The sequence below is a fragment of the Botryllus schlosseri genome, chromosome 1 (assembly GCF_051294905.1).
Source record: "Botryllus schlosseri isolate E-star chromosome 1, Bs_hap1, whole genome shotgun sequence".
NCBI classification, from domain to species: Eukaryota; Metazoa; Chordata; class Ascidiacea; order Stolidobranchia; family Styelidae; genus Botryllus; species Botryllus schlosseri.
Genome location: NC_137236.1, coordinates 22813220 through 22834225, shown reverse-complemented (window position 1 = coordinate 22834225; position 21006 = coordinate 22813220). Strand labels below are relative to the sequence as shown.

The following is a 21006-nucleotide window of genomic DNA, read 5'->3' as shown; positions in this document are numbered from 1 at the left end:
CTATTTATAAGGATCTTGCAGAAAGTTAATTCAATATTTCCGAGCTCTCGCGGCGGGCTCCTAGAGAATCATCATAGACAGATATCACAAACTGAACATAACATATGTCAACATCATCCTGATCTATTCAAAAAGGAACCAATAAGTACATTACTAAAGTTTAAATGATGAGCATTGGCTCATGAGTCATGACAACTAAATAGGAATGTTACTTACAAGTTACGTACAATTTATATGAAGATTGTACGATATTTCATGCCCGGTCAACATGTTATGAAGCGCAAACCTTCCTTTTCATTGTGATAGCTGTCATTGGTATATTTTATTGCGTGTCTGGTACACCCCAGTACACCCCATCTGAGTGGTTAACCGTCCAACAATTTTGGTATGCCCTAGGGTCTAGGCCTAGGGTGTACGAGACACCCGGTTGAAGAGCCTGTTCTAGATGACCTGACCCAAGTATTTCGCACGCCCGATTGTTTGCTGATGATTTGACCTAACGTATTTTGCAAACATGAATGTTTGCTCTGATTTGACCTGAAGCGTTTCGCAAGCATAATTGTTTGCTCCTCTTAGGACATATCAAGATACCGTATTCATGTAATGTCAATAGGGAAAGGGTGAGAGTAAATAACGACAAATTGATAACGGTGACAGTTGCTTTCTCCCCCTGGCCCAGCTGAATGCTATATGTTTTTTTTTTATACCGTAGTTGCTAATCGCGTTCCCGTGCATATGCTATAGATTTCAATGTCATATGCAGGAAAGTGTAAATACGGTGAATGGGAGATACTTGAAGGTATATGCATGGTTTGCAGGAAACTAGAATGTTACTGTATTTGCCTTGGTTACGTTATGTCTGTATACGTGTTCTTCGACAAGTAATGGTACCAAAATTCGCTCGTTCACCGATACCCGCGTGTCTAAATTGGCGGTTTTTGTGTTGAATAATAAAAGGCTTCTACACGATTAGCTCGGCAGGCTACTCGGATATTACGCAGAAGGAAATCAGTAAGCACTCAATCGAGCGAGTACCCAATGCATATTAAACTGGTTGGTATTGGTATCTCATCTCATAGCGCAACTTGAGTGAGTGCTCTTTCAGAGTGCCTGAACTAGCGTTGCATTTAAAAGAAATGGGTGTTTAAGACACTTTGTTTAAAGCATGATTTAAACAGTGTTTTACCAAAAACCTTTATAAATTGTTTTTTCTTCAAGTTGTGTAATTATGCCATAATTGTGTAAATGCTTTCTAAAAAGAAAGTCGTATGAGCCTGTTAATGATTTTCACCTGATATTGCTGACGTATACGGTATGTGAGGGTTGGGACCCGCGAAATAGTCGGTACAGTAGCCATATAGTACGTACATATAGATCAGTGGTTCCCAACGTGGGCGATATCGCCCCCCAGGGGGCGATTTGGCGGTCTAGGGGGGCGAAAATGACGAAGGGGGCGACAGGGGGGCGAAAATGGACAAAGGGGGCGACGGGGGGGGGCGAAAATAGCGAAGGGGGCGATAGGGGGGCGATGACGCGTCAAAACGGCTGACCTTTTTTTTTAGGCAACCCACGGAAATTTAGTTGCAAAAGTTTGTCAAATTGGACATCGAGCCGAGAATTGGACCTTTTTTTTTTTTTTTTTTAGTCAACCCGATGGTGATTACAGTTTGTATGCCCAACTTTCGGTACACAAAATTTGGGGGGCGATGTTCGGTGTTGACCTTGAAAAGGGGGCGATGGGTCGAAAAAGGTTGGGAACCATTGATATAGATCATTGGTACGGAATTAATGTTCTGATGATGATGAATGCCGACCGAAAAATTGCTGCATGACGATGTGGTCTTGGATAGAGATATTTTTAGTCCCTGTGTGACACTTAATTTAACGGTTTTACCGACATTCTTCATAATAATATGATCTAGATCAGCGGTTCTCAACCGGGGGTCCGCGGACCCCTAGTGGTCCGCGAAGCAATTTCAGGGGGTCCGCGAGACCGCTACATTATCAATATGATTGAAAACCTAATATATAATTTTTTTAAATTAGGGAAAACATGAGGCAGTCTCGCTTCACAACTGCTAAAACCTCATGACTCACATCATCAGAATAATCGTATGACTTGAAATATCCTACTGTGCAAATTCATTTTGATTGCCAAATTGCCAATAACCTACTGATACAAACATATTGCTGTCTAGAGACGTTTTGGGGGGGTTCGTGGAAAACATAAAAACACATAGTAAGGTCAATCCGGGCGACTTCGAAATGTTTGTGAAACCTTTTCGATTTGAAGTTATCAGTCTCACCAAATTAGTGACCAGTCGTTTGAAATAAAAATTCTGGAGGTAGTTTCCCTACTTTGTCCCAATGAAGGGATTGAAACGTCGCCACGAAATTCATTCTATCTTGTGTACATAACCACTATTCCAGAATAACTTCAAGATGAGATGCTAGATAAAAATGACTAGGCTGAACGTGATATGTTCATTAACAATATGTTTCTTCATTTTGGTGCCATAAATGTTGCGAGCACACCAAAAGTGTCGTCGCAAGCGTTACGCGTTAATGGGCCATTCCATGCACAGACAAACGATGTTCACATCACTACCTCTTCAAATATCCTGAAATTTGGTACTCGCACATATGAGCCTAATTCCAAACAGGATGGACTTTATTTTATCAAAATTGGACTTTGGGGTCAAAGGTTACGTCACTTTGAAAATTGACAATTTTCTGCTCATTTCGGGTCTGCACATCTCAGGTTTTATCAATGAAATATTCAAGAAGGTGTAGCTAGATGTTGGACGACAGTTGAGATACGGCACTTGGATTTATCTGAAGCTTGTTTGATCGATCATATTTCCAAGTGAAATTTATTACCCTGTAGGGTAGGGTCAAAGGTTAAATTGGGGGGGGGGATCTAAAATCAGTCAGGCGTTACACAATTTAGACTGCGGATTGCTAAAAACATATTAAAATATTTTGGAAAAAACGATCTTATATGAAAGTTTGCTTCAACGAGAATTCGTTCATAGCTGTTTGATTTGGGTTTTGAGACTGTAAAGTGATGAAATTGCAGTTTCAAGAGCACACTTCATTTGTACACGGAAACGCAGTACTAGTAGGGCGTGTTCGGACATCGAGTGTGGGGTGTGTGCGGATATCATGTCTAGGGTGTGTTCGGACTGTGTTGCCATTCGGACATCCGGTCTGGGATGAGTTCGGACTGTTTTGCCCCTCGGACATCGTGTCTGGGAGGTGTTTGGGACATCATGTCTTGGGTGCTTTTCGACAGTTTTGCAACTCGGACATCGTGCCTAGGGTGTGTTCGTGATGTGTTGCCATTTGGACATCGTGTCCAGGGCGTGTTGGGACATCATGTCTTGGGTGTTAGAGCTGAAGAGGTAGTGATGTGAACATCGTTTGTCTGGGTATGGAATGGCCCTAATATAACATTAGCCTCCATTTATTTGTGTGGAAGTAGATTTTCGGCACTCGTTCATATCAAATCGAAGGTGCGGATTCTCAAGACACGACCACGTACGTCAAGACAAACAGCTGCAAAACTAGCTTTTAAATAATAAAAGTATCTCCAATTTCTACGTAAATAGTATAGTGTTATTTTCAAGAAAGGTCATTTTGTTGCTGTTTATCACAAGCCTACAGTTCATATTTGCACAAGACAGATGGCGGTTACAACATAATTGAGCTAAATTTGAACAAAAACTGGAGGGGGTCCGCGAGGGTCTGTGACGGTCCAAAGGGGTCCGCGAAGCCAAAAAGGTTGAGAAACACTGCTAGATTATGGAAACGTTTTCTGTTTATCAATATTTACCAAAACCTATTTATGATTAAACAAGTCAGGCCATTTCAAGGAAACAGCTGAAAAATTAGAGTCACTATTTGAACCGATTGATAACATTATTAAAGTGAATATCACGTCTTCTTTTGGTCATCAAATGTCCTAGTAATATAAATGCTTTGATGTGTGCCCAATCAGTAGATTTACTGTTCCAGTAAATACCTTGTTCTGGATGCCCTGGGTCCTCTCCACACCCAACATAACTGCATTTCAACAGTCAATTTGGCCGACAACAAGCCGCTTGCATGCTATGAAGCGCCCACAAATCGACAGATGCAACGCGGTACTCGCGTACTTCGCATCTATCCGTACATTACAGTTATCTATAACATGACAAGGGCTGGAAGCCTATTTCGTCAAAGGAGCTATGTATTTACACTGTATTTTCGAGTGTCAATGTCAATCAAGTATGACGTCACTATTGAATATTTGTGGCTCCATTGCTGAAAAACAATCAAAAACATGTCTCAGACATTTGCCTTGTTTTAAGCATGTAAATTTTAAACTTGATTTTTGCTTGCAACCCTAGCCATGACAAACATTGATATTTGTAATCGATTTCGGCAGATACGCGTTTACTGTTTTTTTTTTACGTGGATATAGGTATGATACGAAAACACGTTGCATAAACAGTGAAGTTAGTTCAAAGCGAACGCATTTGCGGCACAGTTAATTCATACAACCTATATGTCCAGTCAACGTTTGTGCTGTTCACGGCCGCATTTCGATTACTTCTGTAGCCTATGGGCGCATTCCAGGCCATAGTCGTAATGAGATAACTGGACTCCAAATACCCATGTTATATATACTCCCCATTTCCGGTGAACTTATGACTAATCTACTTTTTCATAACTGCTTACTATACGCATCGAAATCGATAGTAGTCACTAGGGATGTAATGAATAGTTACTGGGAGCGGCAACCAATCCAAGGTCACAATCTTCGAACTAAGTGAAGTAAATGGGATATGATCCCTGATGATAGAATTCTTTGCTTTTTGACGATATAATATCCCCACGACACGCGGTTCACGTAAATAACAGATTCACCTGTAAACTGATTCGAAAGGGTGCATTCATTCCATTGGACTGATTCAAAGCATGATAACTACAGTAGCCTATTATATGCCCACTGAGCATGAAAGATAATATTTGTAATTGACAAGAGATCCATTTAGAAAATGCGCGCTGGGAACACCTTCCCCAACTCAGTTCACGTATAGTCGCATCTTGGCCGAACTGTTGTATGTCTTTTTTTCTGGCATGGAGATAATTGCTACCGAAATGCCCGCAGTCTTCCTACACATTGACTGGAGAATGTAAACGGCCTGAAGCGAGACTAACAATATACCGTTCTCTGCTAATTGCGAATATAATCATAAATATCGATTTCTTATGTTCATTTTGCGTATCTTCTTCAAACAATAAGAGGGTCACGTTTATCAGTGAGGCCACAGAAACGATTATTGTACGAGAATTAGCGCATAAATATCTAATTTTATTTGGCGCTATCATAAGTCGATTTTGTATATATTTCTAAAGATGAAGCCATTTTGGAGAACATTATTCATCATTGGCGTGGTTGTCATATCGTTCACGCAAATGTTATATTACCGCTCGCTGCCGTACAAACTATGTGGAAAGAATCCCGTCAATCACCGTCAGTATACCTTCGGCGTAACGCGTGGCGAAGTGGATACAAGCAATGGAACAGAGCAGGCGTTGCAAGCAGCAGATTTCAAATCGGAATATCCATCTTTGGAAGACTGCCATCGCATAATAGAAAAGGGGAGAGAAGGCGTGAACGCATCCTTCGAAGCTATTCCTGACCTAACCGAGGATGAACAAGTAGTAGATGTGTTACGGAAAGGATGCGTTGAGTTCAACAATAGGTAAATTGCTCCTGCTCTGTGAGTACGTGGGAGGAAAATAGACGAATATCCAGATTTCCCCCACAGCGTATTAAACAGATTATCGGCACTTTCCCGTGCCCATTTATATACCAATTCCAATGGGTTTAAACGCGTAAAAAAGAGCATTATTTACACTGGTCTACAAAATGAAAAAAAAAATTAGTCAAAACATCTGAGAGACGTTTCTGTGGTTTTTGAGGTTGCTGATTACGAATATCACATTAGTTTTGTCGGATTGGCTCTTTGTCAGAAGATATTTGTATCCTAAAAAAGCACAAAATACTGTATTAACCCTTAAATATTTTACTTAGTAGGAAGAAAAACGTAGTGTTTTCTAATTTTATACTGCGCATAAATAGCTAATTGACTATATGAAGAACCCTCATATCATTCTCAGTCATTCTATCAATATTAACATGACATGATGCGAAATATTTGTTGGTCAAAAAGCAGTGTGTCAAGCCTTAAAATTGTTCTTTTGCACAATGGAAACATATTTTCCTGTAACAATTGGTCATTCTACCAAGATTAAAGAGGAGTATAAAACTTGTCCTGGAAAGTCCTGACTACAATACTCATATGCAACTCATTTCTATTGACTGGTAAATGGATAATATTCCGCTGAGTCAGCAAAGTGTGTATATCTAGTGACCCTATCAAACGAGAAGCTTAAATCTGGTATCTGGCAGTGTTGGGATGACTCGAGTCATGACTTGACTCGAGTCAGACTCGAGTCACCTTTTTCGTATGACTTGACTTGACTCGAGTCACTTTGCTAAAATGACTTGACTTGACTTGACTCGGCGTATCAGAAATGAGGATTGACTCGTGACTCGGAGCAAAATTCACGAGTCAATTTCAAGTCATCAAGTTACCGGTGTCGATAAAAATCATTGTATCTTGCATATGTTCGGATTGTTCGCGAAACGCTGGTGAACCCATGAAAGCAACCAATTATTCAATGATCATACGTTTCACTGTCAATGATCATACGTTTTACTGAGCAACCATTGTTCTCTCACAAATAAATTGACCGCAAGCGAAGTGATCGAAGCTTACAGCTTACGTTGTCGTAAATAGTAAAGGAATTTAACAGCAAAATGTATATTTCTGTTCTCCGTTCATACCTTAACCAAAACTCTTGTTTTATTGAGATCGAATATAGATTATGTAGACCTCAACCGTTGGCGCAGGCTCGAATTGCATCATATCAATTTGTATAAGTGTAATGTATTGCATTTGCATCTTATCAATTCGTTTCGCTATTCTCTATTTTGGCTGGTAAATATAAACTGAGGCTATGCAATTACTTACGTAGTTTAGCAGTTCTACGTATATGTGAGCGATACAGCGTCTTCTTGCGTGTACACTGTACATTTAACTTTATATTCGTTCATCGGTTCAAAATCAATGACCACTCAATCTGTATTTTAGACAGCTAGCAGAATGCAATGACGTAACCATGCCTCATACTTCGAAAAGGCAACTTGACTTGAATTGTGACTTGACTCGTGACTTGACTTGACTTGACTCGACTTGACTCGAGTCACCTCCAAAAATCGAGTGACTTGACTTGACTCGAGTCACCTTCGAAAATCGATTGACTTGACTTGACTCGAGTCAAAATGTGCAATGACTCGAAATGACTCGTGACTCGAAGGTGGTGACTTGATCCCAACACTGGTATCTGGTATATTCGAATACCGATGAAAGATCCCAATTTCAGATTAGGAAGGAGTTCACTGCATGTAATTTCCCCTAAGATGTAGTAAATATAACTTTTTAGATGATCACAAAGCATCCAACTACAAACAGTAGATCCGAAAATTCGTATCTGCATATCGAAAACTTGAGCACAAACGTGGCATAAAAGTTCAGTCATCTTGATATATTTATTGATCATCTTGTTTATTAGCAAGGGTAGAGGTTCTATCAAGACATCAGAACACAAAAGAAAGATATCAGCGCAGATGAGAGAACAATTGAACATATTATGCCAGACCATTGTCGGAACTTTTCGAGGAACTGCACTAAATAGCTTACAAGCGAAAATCGAACAAAAAAACAACTGTGATTTAAAATATATCAATAATATTATATTCCAACTACTTTCTTAGGATGTTACACGGACACAGAACATACTCCAACCCTGGAATATATCTCAATACGAATCAGTGCCAATTTGCCTGATTTGCATCCAAAGCTCTGATGGAAATCAGCGAAATACCCAATTTCGTTAACAGTGTCCAGTGTCGCGGTTTTAATTTAGTCATTGACTATATTGAGAATGAAAGATTTTTATTGTCGCGTAGGCTGTGCCTCTCACGTTAATTTTATTTCGACTGGCTTGGGCTGATAGGCATGGAAAACAGATTTAACGTTTTGAATCGAAATATCTCAGGGGACTTTATTTTAGTTTCATATTCAAGTCCTTATCCATTATAGGAATTTTATTCGGATCATTGTGAAACCGAAGTCCAAATTTGATAGTGACTGGGGGGCGCAGTGTTCGTAATAAAAAGATATTCGATTTATAGGTCCCATGCTAATATTATGCACATTTGATGCAGTAGGCCTAGTAGTAAAAATGATGAGGTGTATGCGAAAATTCCATTCTCCCTAACAGTAAATACAACCAAGGTTTGTCCCAAGAAATGAACAGCCGCAAAATCTTCACCGGGGCAGAATTTTCTACGAATTTCGAAGTTGTTCTAATGATTTGTATATCGCATTATACTCAGCTACTGCGACTTCGGTTTTTGCTAGCTTCTATAATTACACTGCCAAAATGTCGCTAAATTGTTCTGTTGAAAATCAACGACCTTCGTTCGAAAGTATTCTTGGCTCTCACATGTAACTGGTCTTATCAATCAGGTTTATTAATATTTTCATCGTTTCAAATCATCACAAGACTGCGATACAATGATAAGATAGGAAGGCGTCGAAACAACTTGGAGTAGCCATTAAGATCATACACTTTCAAGCAGTTTCGTACAACACCTGCATCATTGTGTCGTAAAGGGCTACAGGCCAAGTCTTAAGTAGGCTGAACCACGAACTCTATATTCAGACATCATGCATGACATCATTCAGATTTTTAAATGGAATATAGATTTGAAGTTTAATTTCTCTCAATAAATGTTAAGCGTCCAAATATTTGTATTTTTCAATTGAGATATCAAATTTCAATGTAATAGGAACGTCACCGCGGACCTGTGGCTGAGAACTGCTGCCCTATATTACATAGCGGGTAAATATTATAGAAATTTTTCGCAGATACCACTTCTACAGTAAAACGCATGAAGATACGTATTCAACAGCAGATGAATTGCGGTTTTCAATCGCATTTACCATCCTCATACATAAAGATCTCCATCAAGTAGCTTCGCTGCTGAGTACAATCTACCGAACCCAGCACATATATTGTATTCATGTCGACGCAAAATCTCCAAAAGCTATGATTGAAGGAATCAAACTGATGTCGGAATGCTTCCCCAATGTTTTCGAGTCTTCCAAAAGAGAGTCGGTGGTTTATGCGTCTTTTAGTCGACTCAAGGCGGAGATTACCTGCATGGAAGACTTGCTTAGCTTACCAATCAATATGTACAATTGGAAATACCTGATAAACTTAAGCGGCCAGGTGAGCAGCGCGTTATAGTTGTAGTCATAGCTTAACTGAATGAATATTGCAACGTTTGTATCCATTGCCCGACACAAGAGGGTGCCTTAATCAAAACCAACGGTTTCCCGTGCTACACTTCTGCACGTGACTTTATGACCCTCTAACTATCCTGAATCACAAGCCAGCCCAAACTTTTCCCCTTACAGTGAGCTTTACCAATCGTTACCCTATAATAGAAACTGTCTCCATGACCTAATCCTAATTCCAACCCAAATGCTCAAGTGACGCATGTGGGACGTGGGTCCATATAGCCATGTACCGCGTATATCAGGCGTTAGGCTGAATCTACAGCGCATACCTATTGCATATATGTTGCATTTAATCCGCATCGGTGAATACCGCCACATATTGACGTGACATTGACTAATGTCGACAGAATGAAGAAAAGCAGTTGAATGCGACAGCTTGACTTTCATGTCCCAAAACTAGCCTATCCGGCGTAGGCCAGCCATAATCCTAGGTTCAAGTCACATGCTCAGATGCCGTGTGGTATTGAGTCAGATGCGCACGTAGAATTTTTGAGCTGTGATATAATAACAGATGATAGCATTTCAGTATAAATCGTTAATGGAACAGAAATCTCTCATCGGGCTATATTTGTACTTAACAATTATCACTCGGGTCAGTCACCAATGACGAAAGCGGGTTGGAAAGCGTCTGTTTGCATAGCACAGTTGTACTGTAATCAAAATGTCCTGTTTTGTGACACACGAGTCAGATATATGGCTCAACTATCTTCGAACAGTGTTTTTCATATTACGTAATCGACGTCAATTACGTTTATTGTTGACGGAAGATTTATATTCGCTTGGAACAGGACTATCCCACAAGAACAAATTTGGAGATCGTAAATCAACTTAAATCAATGGACGGTCGTATGTGCTTGTCTGGCACAACGGAACTGAACGAAGTCGCTGTGAATAGGGTGAAGTACATCCACGTGTGAGTTTAGCTTGCCATGTTCAACAATTGCATCTTTATATACGAAAATCCCTATAAACTGACGAGGTATATATCAAATTCATATTGAATATCAGTTTATTTTAAAAATAACAGATCGATCACAATGACGGGGACTAACCGATGAACTGGAATGCTTACTGTTTAAATACATTGAAACCTCGAAGGATATATCAGTTACAAAAGTGAAATGAAGCGTCTTGCCGTAGTTACTAGGGATGGGCGATAGAGATCACTGCTTCTAAATCGACTCGGATGTCATTGTACGGCGTACGTTTGGAACCAGTCATTACGGATAAAGCCATGCCTTTTTATTGGGGGTGTTAAACATACATCCCGCGGGCCGAATCTGGGACGCCAGAAACAAAGCAATTCTATAAGTAAATGAAGAAATTCTTGTGCTATCCAACAATTTTCTATCAAATGTTGAGAGTTTTATTACGCAATACTTTCATTAAACCAGTGGTTCCCAACCTGTGGTACGCATCACCTAGCGGTACGCGAAGGTCTTTCAGGTGGTACGCGAGTAGATTATGTTGTTTTTCGACTGAAGGGAGTTATTACTTCAGTTTGGGTTGATTTTGAGTTTTTTTGAAGCCGTTGTCGTCGTCGAGGTGGTAAGGTACGTCGAAGAAACGAAACAGACTTGTTGCGCCCATCCATGACTTTCGATGCGCTGTGAGCATAGTGTCCTATACTGTGAGCAAACGTATGCCACGCACCGACCAGCTTTAGTGGAAAATAAACAATTGCAGCCATCGCCAAATTGACTGTTGCTGTTTGTTGTTTTTTAAGTATGTTGTTCTACTAGTGACTGGTGGTGAAAAAACAATTCCATGCATCCGATCCACCCTGGACGATAATGCCTAGTTTAATAGAATTTGTTATTACACCTCGCATAGGTCAAGTACGGGATTATGACATCATAAATGGTGGATGTAGATGGTACCCGAGCACTGCCTAAAACCTCGAAATGGTACGTGGGTGGGAAAAGGTTGGGAACCACTGCATTAAACGATCCCCCAATGCTGCAAATGTCAAGTGTTCTCATAGGCCACATTAAAACCATCAGACAGCGGAGTTGTATTTCACCTAATATTCACTATTAGGAACAAGTTGGTGGCATTGACACACAATTTCTAGAACAGGGGTTCCCAACCTTTTTTTAGACACGCCCCCCTTTATGATGGTGAAAAGTTTCGCGCCCCCCTTATCGTCATATCACAGAATCCAACCGGGAATCTAGCAACGTCAACAGATTGTTTGATGGCATGGAAGAATATGACTGTTGATGAGAGAATTAAAAAAATATGAAACTCGGTCTATATATAGAGAAATACGCGTGAATTGGAAGTACATCGCGCATGGCACGTAATTTTTTTTCAGTTGACCGCTTCGTCGCACCCACTTCACATGCTTTCACGCCTCCCAGGTTGCGAATCACTGTTCTAGGAGGTAAAAACCGAACACACAAACAATTGTTTTATTGGAAAATGGACCAAAGAGTAGTTGGCATTGGTTACACTGCTGTATTGGTTCTAAATCAAAAGCTTCCGGCCACTAGAGAAATCTGAGTTTCGATTATTAATATTGAAACAAAATCCAATGTATGCGTTTACGCTTAAACTTCTTGTATTCCCCACAACGCAGTGATGAAATCATTGAACGAGTCGGGCCCCCAACCGATGTAAAAGTTTCAATGCGGCCCGCAACGCAAATTGATATTCACTTGCTTTAGATCAGTGGTTCCCAACCTTCTTGTCTTCATTCCCTACTTCAGATTTATTCCTAGCCTTCATTACCCACTACCCAAAACTCTTATATATCCTTTAAAACAGGGTTACCATATTTTGAGATCCTAAAAAGAGGACAATTTTCATAAATTCCGAAATCTTCAAGAAAACTGATGATTTTAAATTTTTTTCGATCGATAGTATTATCTTGACTAAAAAAAATTCATCACGTGGACGCGGGTCCGGATTTTTTAGGAATATCCGATGTTCGCCGCGTCGGAGTCGCATTTTACGAACCTTTAAGTCGTTTTCAGAGAAAAAGAGGACAAATTCCCAAAAGAGAGGACATTTAGGTTTCCTCCGAAATGACACTTTAAATTTATAATTTTCGATTTAACTGGTCGTGGTAATGCCGCATGTGTCTCCGTATATATGTAGACTATCCTGTAGATAATGTTTAACAATTACATCTATTCCCCACGAAAAACCATTGAATTCCCCACCAGTGGGGAATTTCCTACGGGTTAGGAACCACTGCTTTAGAATCAGAAGATTGAGAAGTGAATCGCAATTCTCTAAGCCAGTGGTTCTCAACCGTTTTTTAGATACGACCCTCTTTTTGATAGTGAAAAATTTCGCGCCCCCCTTATCGTCGTATCACAAAATCAAACCGGGATGCTAGCAACCCCAACAGATTGTTTGAAGGCATGGAAGGTTATGAGTGTTGATGAAAGAATTACAAATATGAAATTCGGTCTGTTTATAGAGAAACACGCGTGAAATTAAGGTAAATCGCGCGGAGCGCGAAAATCTTTTTCAGTTGACCGCTTCTTCGCGCCCCCCTTCGATGCTTTCACGCCTCCAAAAGGGGGCGCGCCCCCCAGGTTGAGAACCACTGCCTAAGCCTTGAGCAAGATTGTTCAATAAAAACGGAAGCAGGATTCAGAATGTATCGGGAACACGTTTTGTCGACTAGTATTGAATCCTTATCGAGATAATAACACGCTTCGTAAATCTCTTACGTCCAATGATGTACGTAGCTAGGAATGCTGCAAGTTGTAGATTTGCGAGTATCATTTGCGCGTCGTGGTGGTAATCAGCTACGTGATTGCGTTTACAGACTTAAAAACGAAACCGTTGAAAATAAAACCGTGCAAGTCCTACAACAGACCAAAGAGATATTGGGACCGCCCCCGTACAATGTAACAATCGCGAAGAATATTGCATACGCGGTTTTCACGCGTGACTTTTTGCAATGGGCACTCGTGGATAGCGACGAAGGCAGGGCGCTGCTGAATTGGACCTCTTACACCAGAACGCCGGACGAACACTTTTGGGCCACTTTGCATCTTTACCCGAAGTCCCCACAGTTTTCTAGGACTATCTCCTGGAGAAATATCGCGCGAACAATTCTGTGGAAATACAAGGGTACTGACAAGTACTGTCGCGGTAAGTTGACACTGCTCACGGCCCATAAATATATAAAAATTCCTTCTTTCCTTCCATCAACGTAGGTCGGGTCGGGCGCAGTTGGCTATGAACGGCTGGATGCTAATACATATCATCCGCTTGTATGAGGGCTCAAAGTAAAAATAAATCAATTCGAACAGACTAGACTACGAAACTACACATGAGAATTTGTTAATTTTGTATAGAACGGAAGATAAACGCAAATAAAAGATTCAAGATTCACAGTAGAAGATAAAACTTATGTCAGCATAAATTTGCTATCAGCATTTATGTAGGCCAGGGGTCGGGAACCTTTTTTTGTCCGAAGAGCCATATTAACCCTATTTTTTTCATTCTAACTCTCAAAGAGCCATACAAGCCAATCAAATGTTACGTCACAATTAAACATTCGTGACGTCATGGTAGCACTAATTCGAACTCACTACTTGGTATTCGATGCCACATTTTCTATGTAAAAACTGGTGCACATCGTTCGAAAATAAAGCTCGAAACAAGAGCTAAGGCCCCATTGACAACGCAATTCATCGTAAATAGCTTTTAATTTATTATAACTGATATTAAACGAATGTAACTGTCACGCTGATTCCGAAAATCTAAATTCTGATAGACTTCTTAATTCTCAAAGTATTCGGCGGTAACATGACGTTGTGCCACGCGCATACATTTATTGCCGGTACCACAATAAAGAAGGTGGATAGCTATGACCTTGTTTGTAATTCGAGTAATTGTGAATGTCACATCCGCGGCAGTTCATTTCGCGCCAGTAGTGTAGTAGATCGGTCGCGAACTAACGTTTTTTGCATGGGGTAGTATAGGGCCCGCTCACACGGTGCCGCGAAACTCGTGTTGGCACGGTGACCCTTTTGACCCCCCCCTTCCGCTCGCACGGTGCCATTGTGTCTTATGGGCCCTCTCACACGGTAACCCTTTTCGGTATAGGGATCGCTCACACGGTGCCGTGAAAACTGGTGGTGACATGGTTACCTTTTCAGGTATAGCCATCTCTCACACGGTGACTCTTCTAGGTATAGCCATCTCTCTCACGGTGCCTCGAAAACTCGTGTTGGTGAGTCGTACTTTCAGGTATAGGCATCTCTCACACGGTGACCCTTCCAGGTATAGGCATCTCTCACACGGTGCCTCGAAAACTCGTGTTGGCAAGTCGTACTTGTGGGTATAGGCATCTCTCGCACGGTTTTGAATATGTATCAAGTATATTGATCACGTGATTGGTTCTTAGTTAATGTGTATATCCCAAATTATTATATATGACCAATTTGAAGTAATCCCAACGTTTGCGGTGAGTGCGACAATGATATATCGTTATTCTTATGAGTGCGGCGATGATTCGTACTTTCGTTTATAGACTGCGGGCTGCTTGTCGTAATTTCAGTAAAAAGGTGTGAAATAGTTGGATAAATCTAGGAATCAGCCGCATGATAATGTTTTGGTAATTAGTTTGCCATAGAACCGGCGTAGACGGAGATTCGAATACCAACAATATCCGCGTTCACAAACTGACGACGATTCGAATACCAACAATAACCGCGTTCACAAACTAACACTCCAAAAAGGTGCGAAATATTGGTAAAATCCCGCGATCGCTCACAAGATAATACCTAAGGCATAACCAGCGCTCACGACTCGCTGTTACATACATGCCGATCGTTGACAATGTAATATTTCGGTAATCAGTATGTCACAGAACTTGATTTCACTCGTAAGATTTAATAAGTAGCGAATAACAGAACCACAGTGTCGGTAACTTGAATAGCGACAAATTGTCACTTATTTCTGCTCTAACCCTAATCCTTTGTGAAGTGAACGCTTATTCAAAAAGGTGTGAAATAATTTTAAAATCCTACGACCGCTCACAGGGTAATGCTCCAGACATAGCGATCGCTCATGATTTGGTGTTACAGACATACCGATCGCTCACAAGGTAATATTTCCGTAATTAGTTTGTCACAGAGTCGTCGCAGACGGTGATTCGTAAACCATCAATTTGACACTTTCTGATGGTCGCTATATGTTTTGACACTTCGGACCGTGGTTGACTTTAGTTGTATGATAAGAATCATGCGAATATACAAGTGATGTGTCAATTTGTTAACTTGAAATGAAACTTACTACACAGCTCAAGTTGATTCGTATCTGAATGTGTTAATTCGATACAATTCTAATTATTTTGAGAAATCTTTTTAACGTGATCTTTCGATTCGACCGTAACCTGAATATTACTGACGCCGACTTTCAGCCACGTCGAATTATTCGCACATTCCGCGCCGCTGTTTTCACACCTATAGAATCAATACCAACTATAACTCTACAAGAATCAAGAATCACAAGTATGTACATTATACAGTTATTGTCTTTATCAACATGAAATCAAACTCTTAACAAAAACACGCAACTAATCATTTGACAACTCTATCATTACCAAAAAATTCAGGTATTGTTGATTGAAAATCCTTGAGTCCTTATTATCAAAAATGTTATAGTGCCGCATCCGAATCCATTTGCAGGATGTACTAAAAGTAAATTCAGATAATCCCAAATGAAATATTAGGACTTTGGCATAGTCTGAATTGAAATATATTGACAAACATGACTACCAACTTTGATCCAGTCACATTTCAAGATCGTACTTTGAAACAATCCTTGAAACTTACAACTCTATTCACGACTGAGTTTTCCGTTTATCAAATAGGGTTTCAGTGAATACTATCGCGATATTTTACTGTGTTACTACACACAATAGAATCAATCAATGAAATAGCACCTGTTGTAAATATTTCTAACTTGACAACCACTTGTGCATACCGCGATCGACTTGTGACGCGATGAGTTAAATCGGAATATTTCAATCTATTTGTCGAAGCCTTGAACAAACTATCAGGTTATTTTTTGTTGCAATCGAGTGAACGGAAATAGTATTACGGCTCGACATCTTACCATCTTACCATATTCAAAGAGTCAACCACAAAAACATTGTCAAGTAAATCCGTTTGTAACTTACCCGACCAACTCAAACAGTATCAGTATGAAAAACAGCCAAGCATACACCAGTCCATACCATCACTAAAACCTAAAATCCATAACAAGTTCGGTTGTATTCATATCCCTACACATCTTTTTATTCAACTGTAGGATGAAGTAATTACTACTTGGTGCGCGACTTTAGATTAACATATGTTTTGAATATACGACATTTGAAAGGTCGAGCAACGTAGTTAAGAATTCATTTCTTATACGATCAAACGCCGGTGTTACATTGAAAGTTATCATGCTGTAAACATACGGATTGACACATTGATGTACCATATGTAATAGTTGATAATGACTTGATCATTAAATTATTCGTGTTAATTAGACCCGGTGTTGTGGTAAAGGTTATTATGACAACAACAATCTTTTCAGTACCGTTGTTATTAACGTATCGAGTTGTAAAACTATGCGTGTCTGAAATGTTCATGATTGAAGAAATTATTCCACCTCGGTACATATCACTCTGCGTATCGCGGATATCAGAAAATATTTTACAAATGTAATTGTTTCCAGTAACAAAACTAAAGATGAAACAACAATTTCGTTTGCTGATTAACAACCGGTGCAATACTTTATTGTCGGAATCTGCGACATCGAATTGAAACATACGCACATCACACAGTACGAAAATATCACTTTGGGCTCCGGGGCGGTGTCATTTAATCTGTGGTAAACTCTGTTCACACTCTCTGTCGAAAATGCGTGAAATGTAAAAACATTACGAGGTCACACTCTAAGACTTTGATCATCAAAAAAGTAAATAGAGGTATCTTTACTGGATCGATTCTATTCAACTGGTCTTGGTTAATACAAAATCCCATAACAATAATATCGAAGTATGTGCTACACTGAAATCTACAAAAATGTGTTTGTATTGCTGTTCATAGTAGCGATATCGATTTGAACCTCCAGAATAATTGTCATCATGTAACCAAACTAAGGAAAGTCGTTGTCAATTTGTATGATGTTCACTGATTGCATACTAGAACTATTTGTGCAACGCACACGATCAGAGAAATTTTCTTATTGTCATTCGTCGCAATATTCGGTCACTAAAATACGTTACTTGGATGTGATTGAATCGCCGGTAGTTAACTCGATAAATCAAACCCCTAAGAAATTTCACTCACTCATTAGATATTAAACAGTGTCGCCTAATCGGCGTGGGTCGCTTTTTATAAATACAAATCATACCTGGCCATCGCTGATAATTAACTCGGTAAATCAGAACCCTAAGAAATTTCACTCACTCGCTGGATATTAAACAGTGTCACCTAATCGGCGTAGATCGTTTTTCTAAATGTAAATCATATAGGTCCAGCAGAAAAAATGTTCACCCACTCGGAAATGAAACCAATGTGTTGGTCTCCATTCGATATTTTGTTTCGGTCAAATACTTTGCAATGAACACATTTGAGTGGTTGAGCTTTACATCATCAAGCTGTCGTTTGTAAATCAAGATTTCGGTAAACTTGTGAATGTATCGTTTAACTAACCGACATTTAGTGATTGGTGAACATACCAAACGATACACATCCACCTCGAAATACTCCGTTGATCGTAATTTCCATCATCGTAATAATCGAAGTACATTTGTGTCGAATTCGTAACAACCGACTTTTCTATGGCATGATAAATTTTTGACAAGTTATACTTAGAAGGTTGGTACATATCCCAAAAAATAATATACCATTCATATTGATACTGTTAACCGGTATTTTCACGCGAGTCGATTTTCAAACGAGTAAAATTTATTACATGAGTTTTTCCGCTTACTATATTTAAATGTAAACTCACCCATCTTTCAACAACAAACAACGATAAAAAAGTATGCAATCAAACACAACAAGTTTTACTTTTGTACGACACTAATTATTATTCCACACATGTCATTTCATACTAAGTGTATACGAAAGATATTCATGACACATGAAAATATTCGCTCATGCTACGAACATACGCAATGATTGGTGACGCTTTCAAACTGTTTCGATATCACAAGAACTTTATTGTCTGAATGGGTTGGTTGGTTGGTATGGGTTTTTTTATTGGTGCCCGGCTACTGAGGCCTTGTGCACCAGGCCGAAAGTTTGATTAGAACAAGACTTCTAAATTATTCGTTTCGAAAGGAGTGCAAATTCTATAATAGGCGTTGCAGTGAAAGGGCTGGTAAGAATTTCTGATAATACGATGTTAACGCCATGGTTCCTTGCAGCTTCGATGATATATTGTCTATTAGTTGAGTATCTCGGACATTTTAGCAGGAAATGTTCCACTGATTCAGGCTGTGCGCACAGTTCACATAATCCATTTTCATGGCATCCGATCCTATGTAGATGTTCGTTCAACCCGCAATGACCAGTTTGGAGTCGGATCAAGATCGACGACTCACGACGTGAGAGACAAGAAATTCCACGAAATTCAGCATTACTGCGTATGAGATCTTGGTATTGCGAGTCTTCGTTGACTAGTTCAGACTTCCACTTATTCCAGCAATAGTCAATAACGATGGGTTTGCATTCTTTTGGAGTTAGACTGTGGGTCTGAGCGATGTCAGGACTTTCGTCTGATGCTGCGGATTTTGCTAGCCGATCTGCCTCTTCGTTTCGACCAACGCCCCTGTGTCCTGGAATCCAGATAAAGGTGACCCGTATTGAACGGCCAGAAAGGCTCCTGCAAAGCATAATTATATCGGAAACAATCTGATTATCACGTTGTCGAGATTGCAGAGCGATAATGGCACTTAAACTATCCGATAGTATAGCTATGTTTGACTGGTCTCGGCACTCGCTACGCGCCCAATTTAGGCTATTAAGGATCGCAATAAGTTCTGTTGAAAAAACTGATAGATTCCCATCCAAGGCAATGCGGGAATCGACTCCGAGTCCTTTTACGTGGAAACCTGCCCCACATCTAAATTTCGTTTTCGATCCATCCGTAAATATTTGTATATAAGAACCGTATGTAGACAGAATATAGTGGTTGGATTCAAATTCGATTATATCAGGGTGCTGTATGTTGGATATGATCGATTGCAAGTGCGTATCGACGGTGTAACATGGTTGTTCATTCCATGGAGCGTCGGGATAATGATTATATTCTGCTATTTTCAAGTCTTTTATGCCCTCATTCAACCTTGTGAGCATATTAAAAGTTTCGAATCGAAACGAATCTGGAAAGATTTCATGCCAACTCTGCTCTGTTAGCGGTGTACATGGGTGGTTTTCGATTGCCATAATGTGGCAGCGATAGGCGAGGCAGGCTTGCAGATGTCGCAAGCGCATAGGCAGTTCATGACACTAGTGCTGTAATGCATACGATGGCGTACTCGACATTTCACCACTGCATATTCGCAGCGCTTTGTTCTGAAGCAACTGTAGCGCTTTCAATACGTATTTTGGTGAGAATAAATACGCCTCAATACCATACTCCATCACTGATCTTATCAAAGTTTTGTATACGATCATAAGGCAAGACTTAGACGCACCCCAGGTAGTACCAGCCAATGCCCTTAATACATTGAGCCGTCTTGAGCACTTTGCGACTACCATACGCGAATGCGGACCGTAGTTGAGTTTTGCATCAAATGTCATCCCTAAATATTTAAACTCTCGTTCTAAGCGCAATTGGACCTGTCCGATGAATAAATTGATGTTAGGGTACTTGCGCTTTCTCGTGAACAACACACCGGCCGACTTTTGAGCGTTAATTTTGAAACCCCAATGGTGGCACCACTCCTGAATGGAGTTGAGCGAGGCTTGCACGTTTGAGGCTATATCACAAGCGTTTAGTCCGATATCCCAAATGCATACGTCATCTGCAAATACATTGATGTTAGTCGTTAGGTCGTGAGGGAGGTCATTAATCATGATTGCAAACAAAGTCGGAGACAACACGCTTCCTTGTGGAATACCATTATCGAGCGCAAACGTGTCTGATAAGGTGTTACCGAGACGAACCTGAAAAGTTCTGTTATTAATGAATGAATGCACCCACCGCAGTATGTTTCCTGTGAGGCCAATTTTCCGCAGTTTAAGTACGAGTCCGTCTCGCCAAACCATGTCGTAGGCCTTTTCAAAGTCCAAGAACACCGCTAAAACGAATCTTTCATTGAATAATGATTTATAGATATCGTCGTGTAGTGACATTATGCAATCTCGAGTAGACCGTTTGCGTCGAAAGCCGCATTGGCGTGGGTGCAGTATTCTATTCCGTTCAAGCCACCAAGTTAGTCTGTTATTGATTAACCTTTCCATTGTCTTACAGATGTTGCTCGTCAGAGAAATTGGTCTATAAGAAGAGGGATTATTTGCGGGTTTGCTACATTTTAGAATAGGCA

General features: G+C 40.1%; 1 protein-coding gene and 1 long non-coding RNA gene across 2 annotated transcripts in view; one reads left to right on the top strand and one right to left on the bottom strand.

The window, feature by feature from the left end:
• Nucleotides 1–21006, bottom strand: part of LOC145434565 (uncharacterized) — a 124381-nt gene that overhangs the window by 85377 nt on the left and 17998 nt on the right. The window lies entirely within an intron of this gene.
• LOC145434161 (N-acetyllactosaminide beta-1,6-N-acetylglucosaminyl-transferase-like) overlaps nt 3597–21006 on the top strand; it is a 32873-nt gene continuing 15463 nt past the window's right edge. The window contains exons 1-4 of the mRNA XM_080311478.1: nt 3597–5753; nt 9051–9414; nt 10274–10398; nt 13270–13598. Coding sequence (XP_080167604.1) covers nt 5404–5753; nt 9051–9414; nt 10274–10398; nt 13270–13598 — 1168 coding nt within the window. The 5' untranslated portion in view covers nt 3597–5403. The remainder of the gene's footprint in view (nt 5754–9050; nt 9415–10273; nt 10399–13269; nt 13599–21006) is intronic.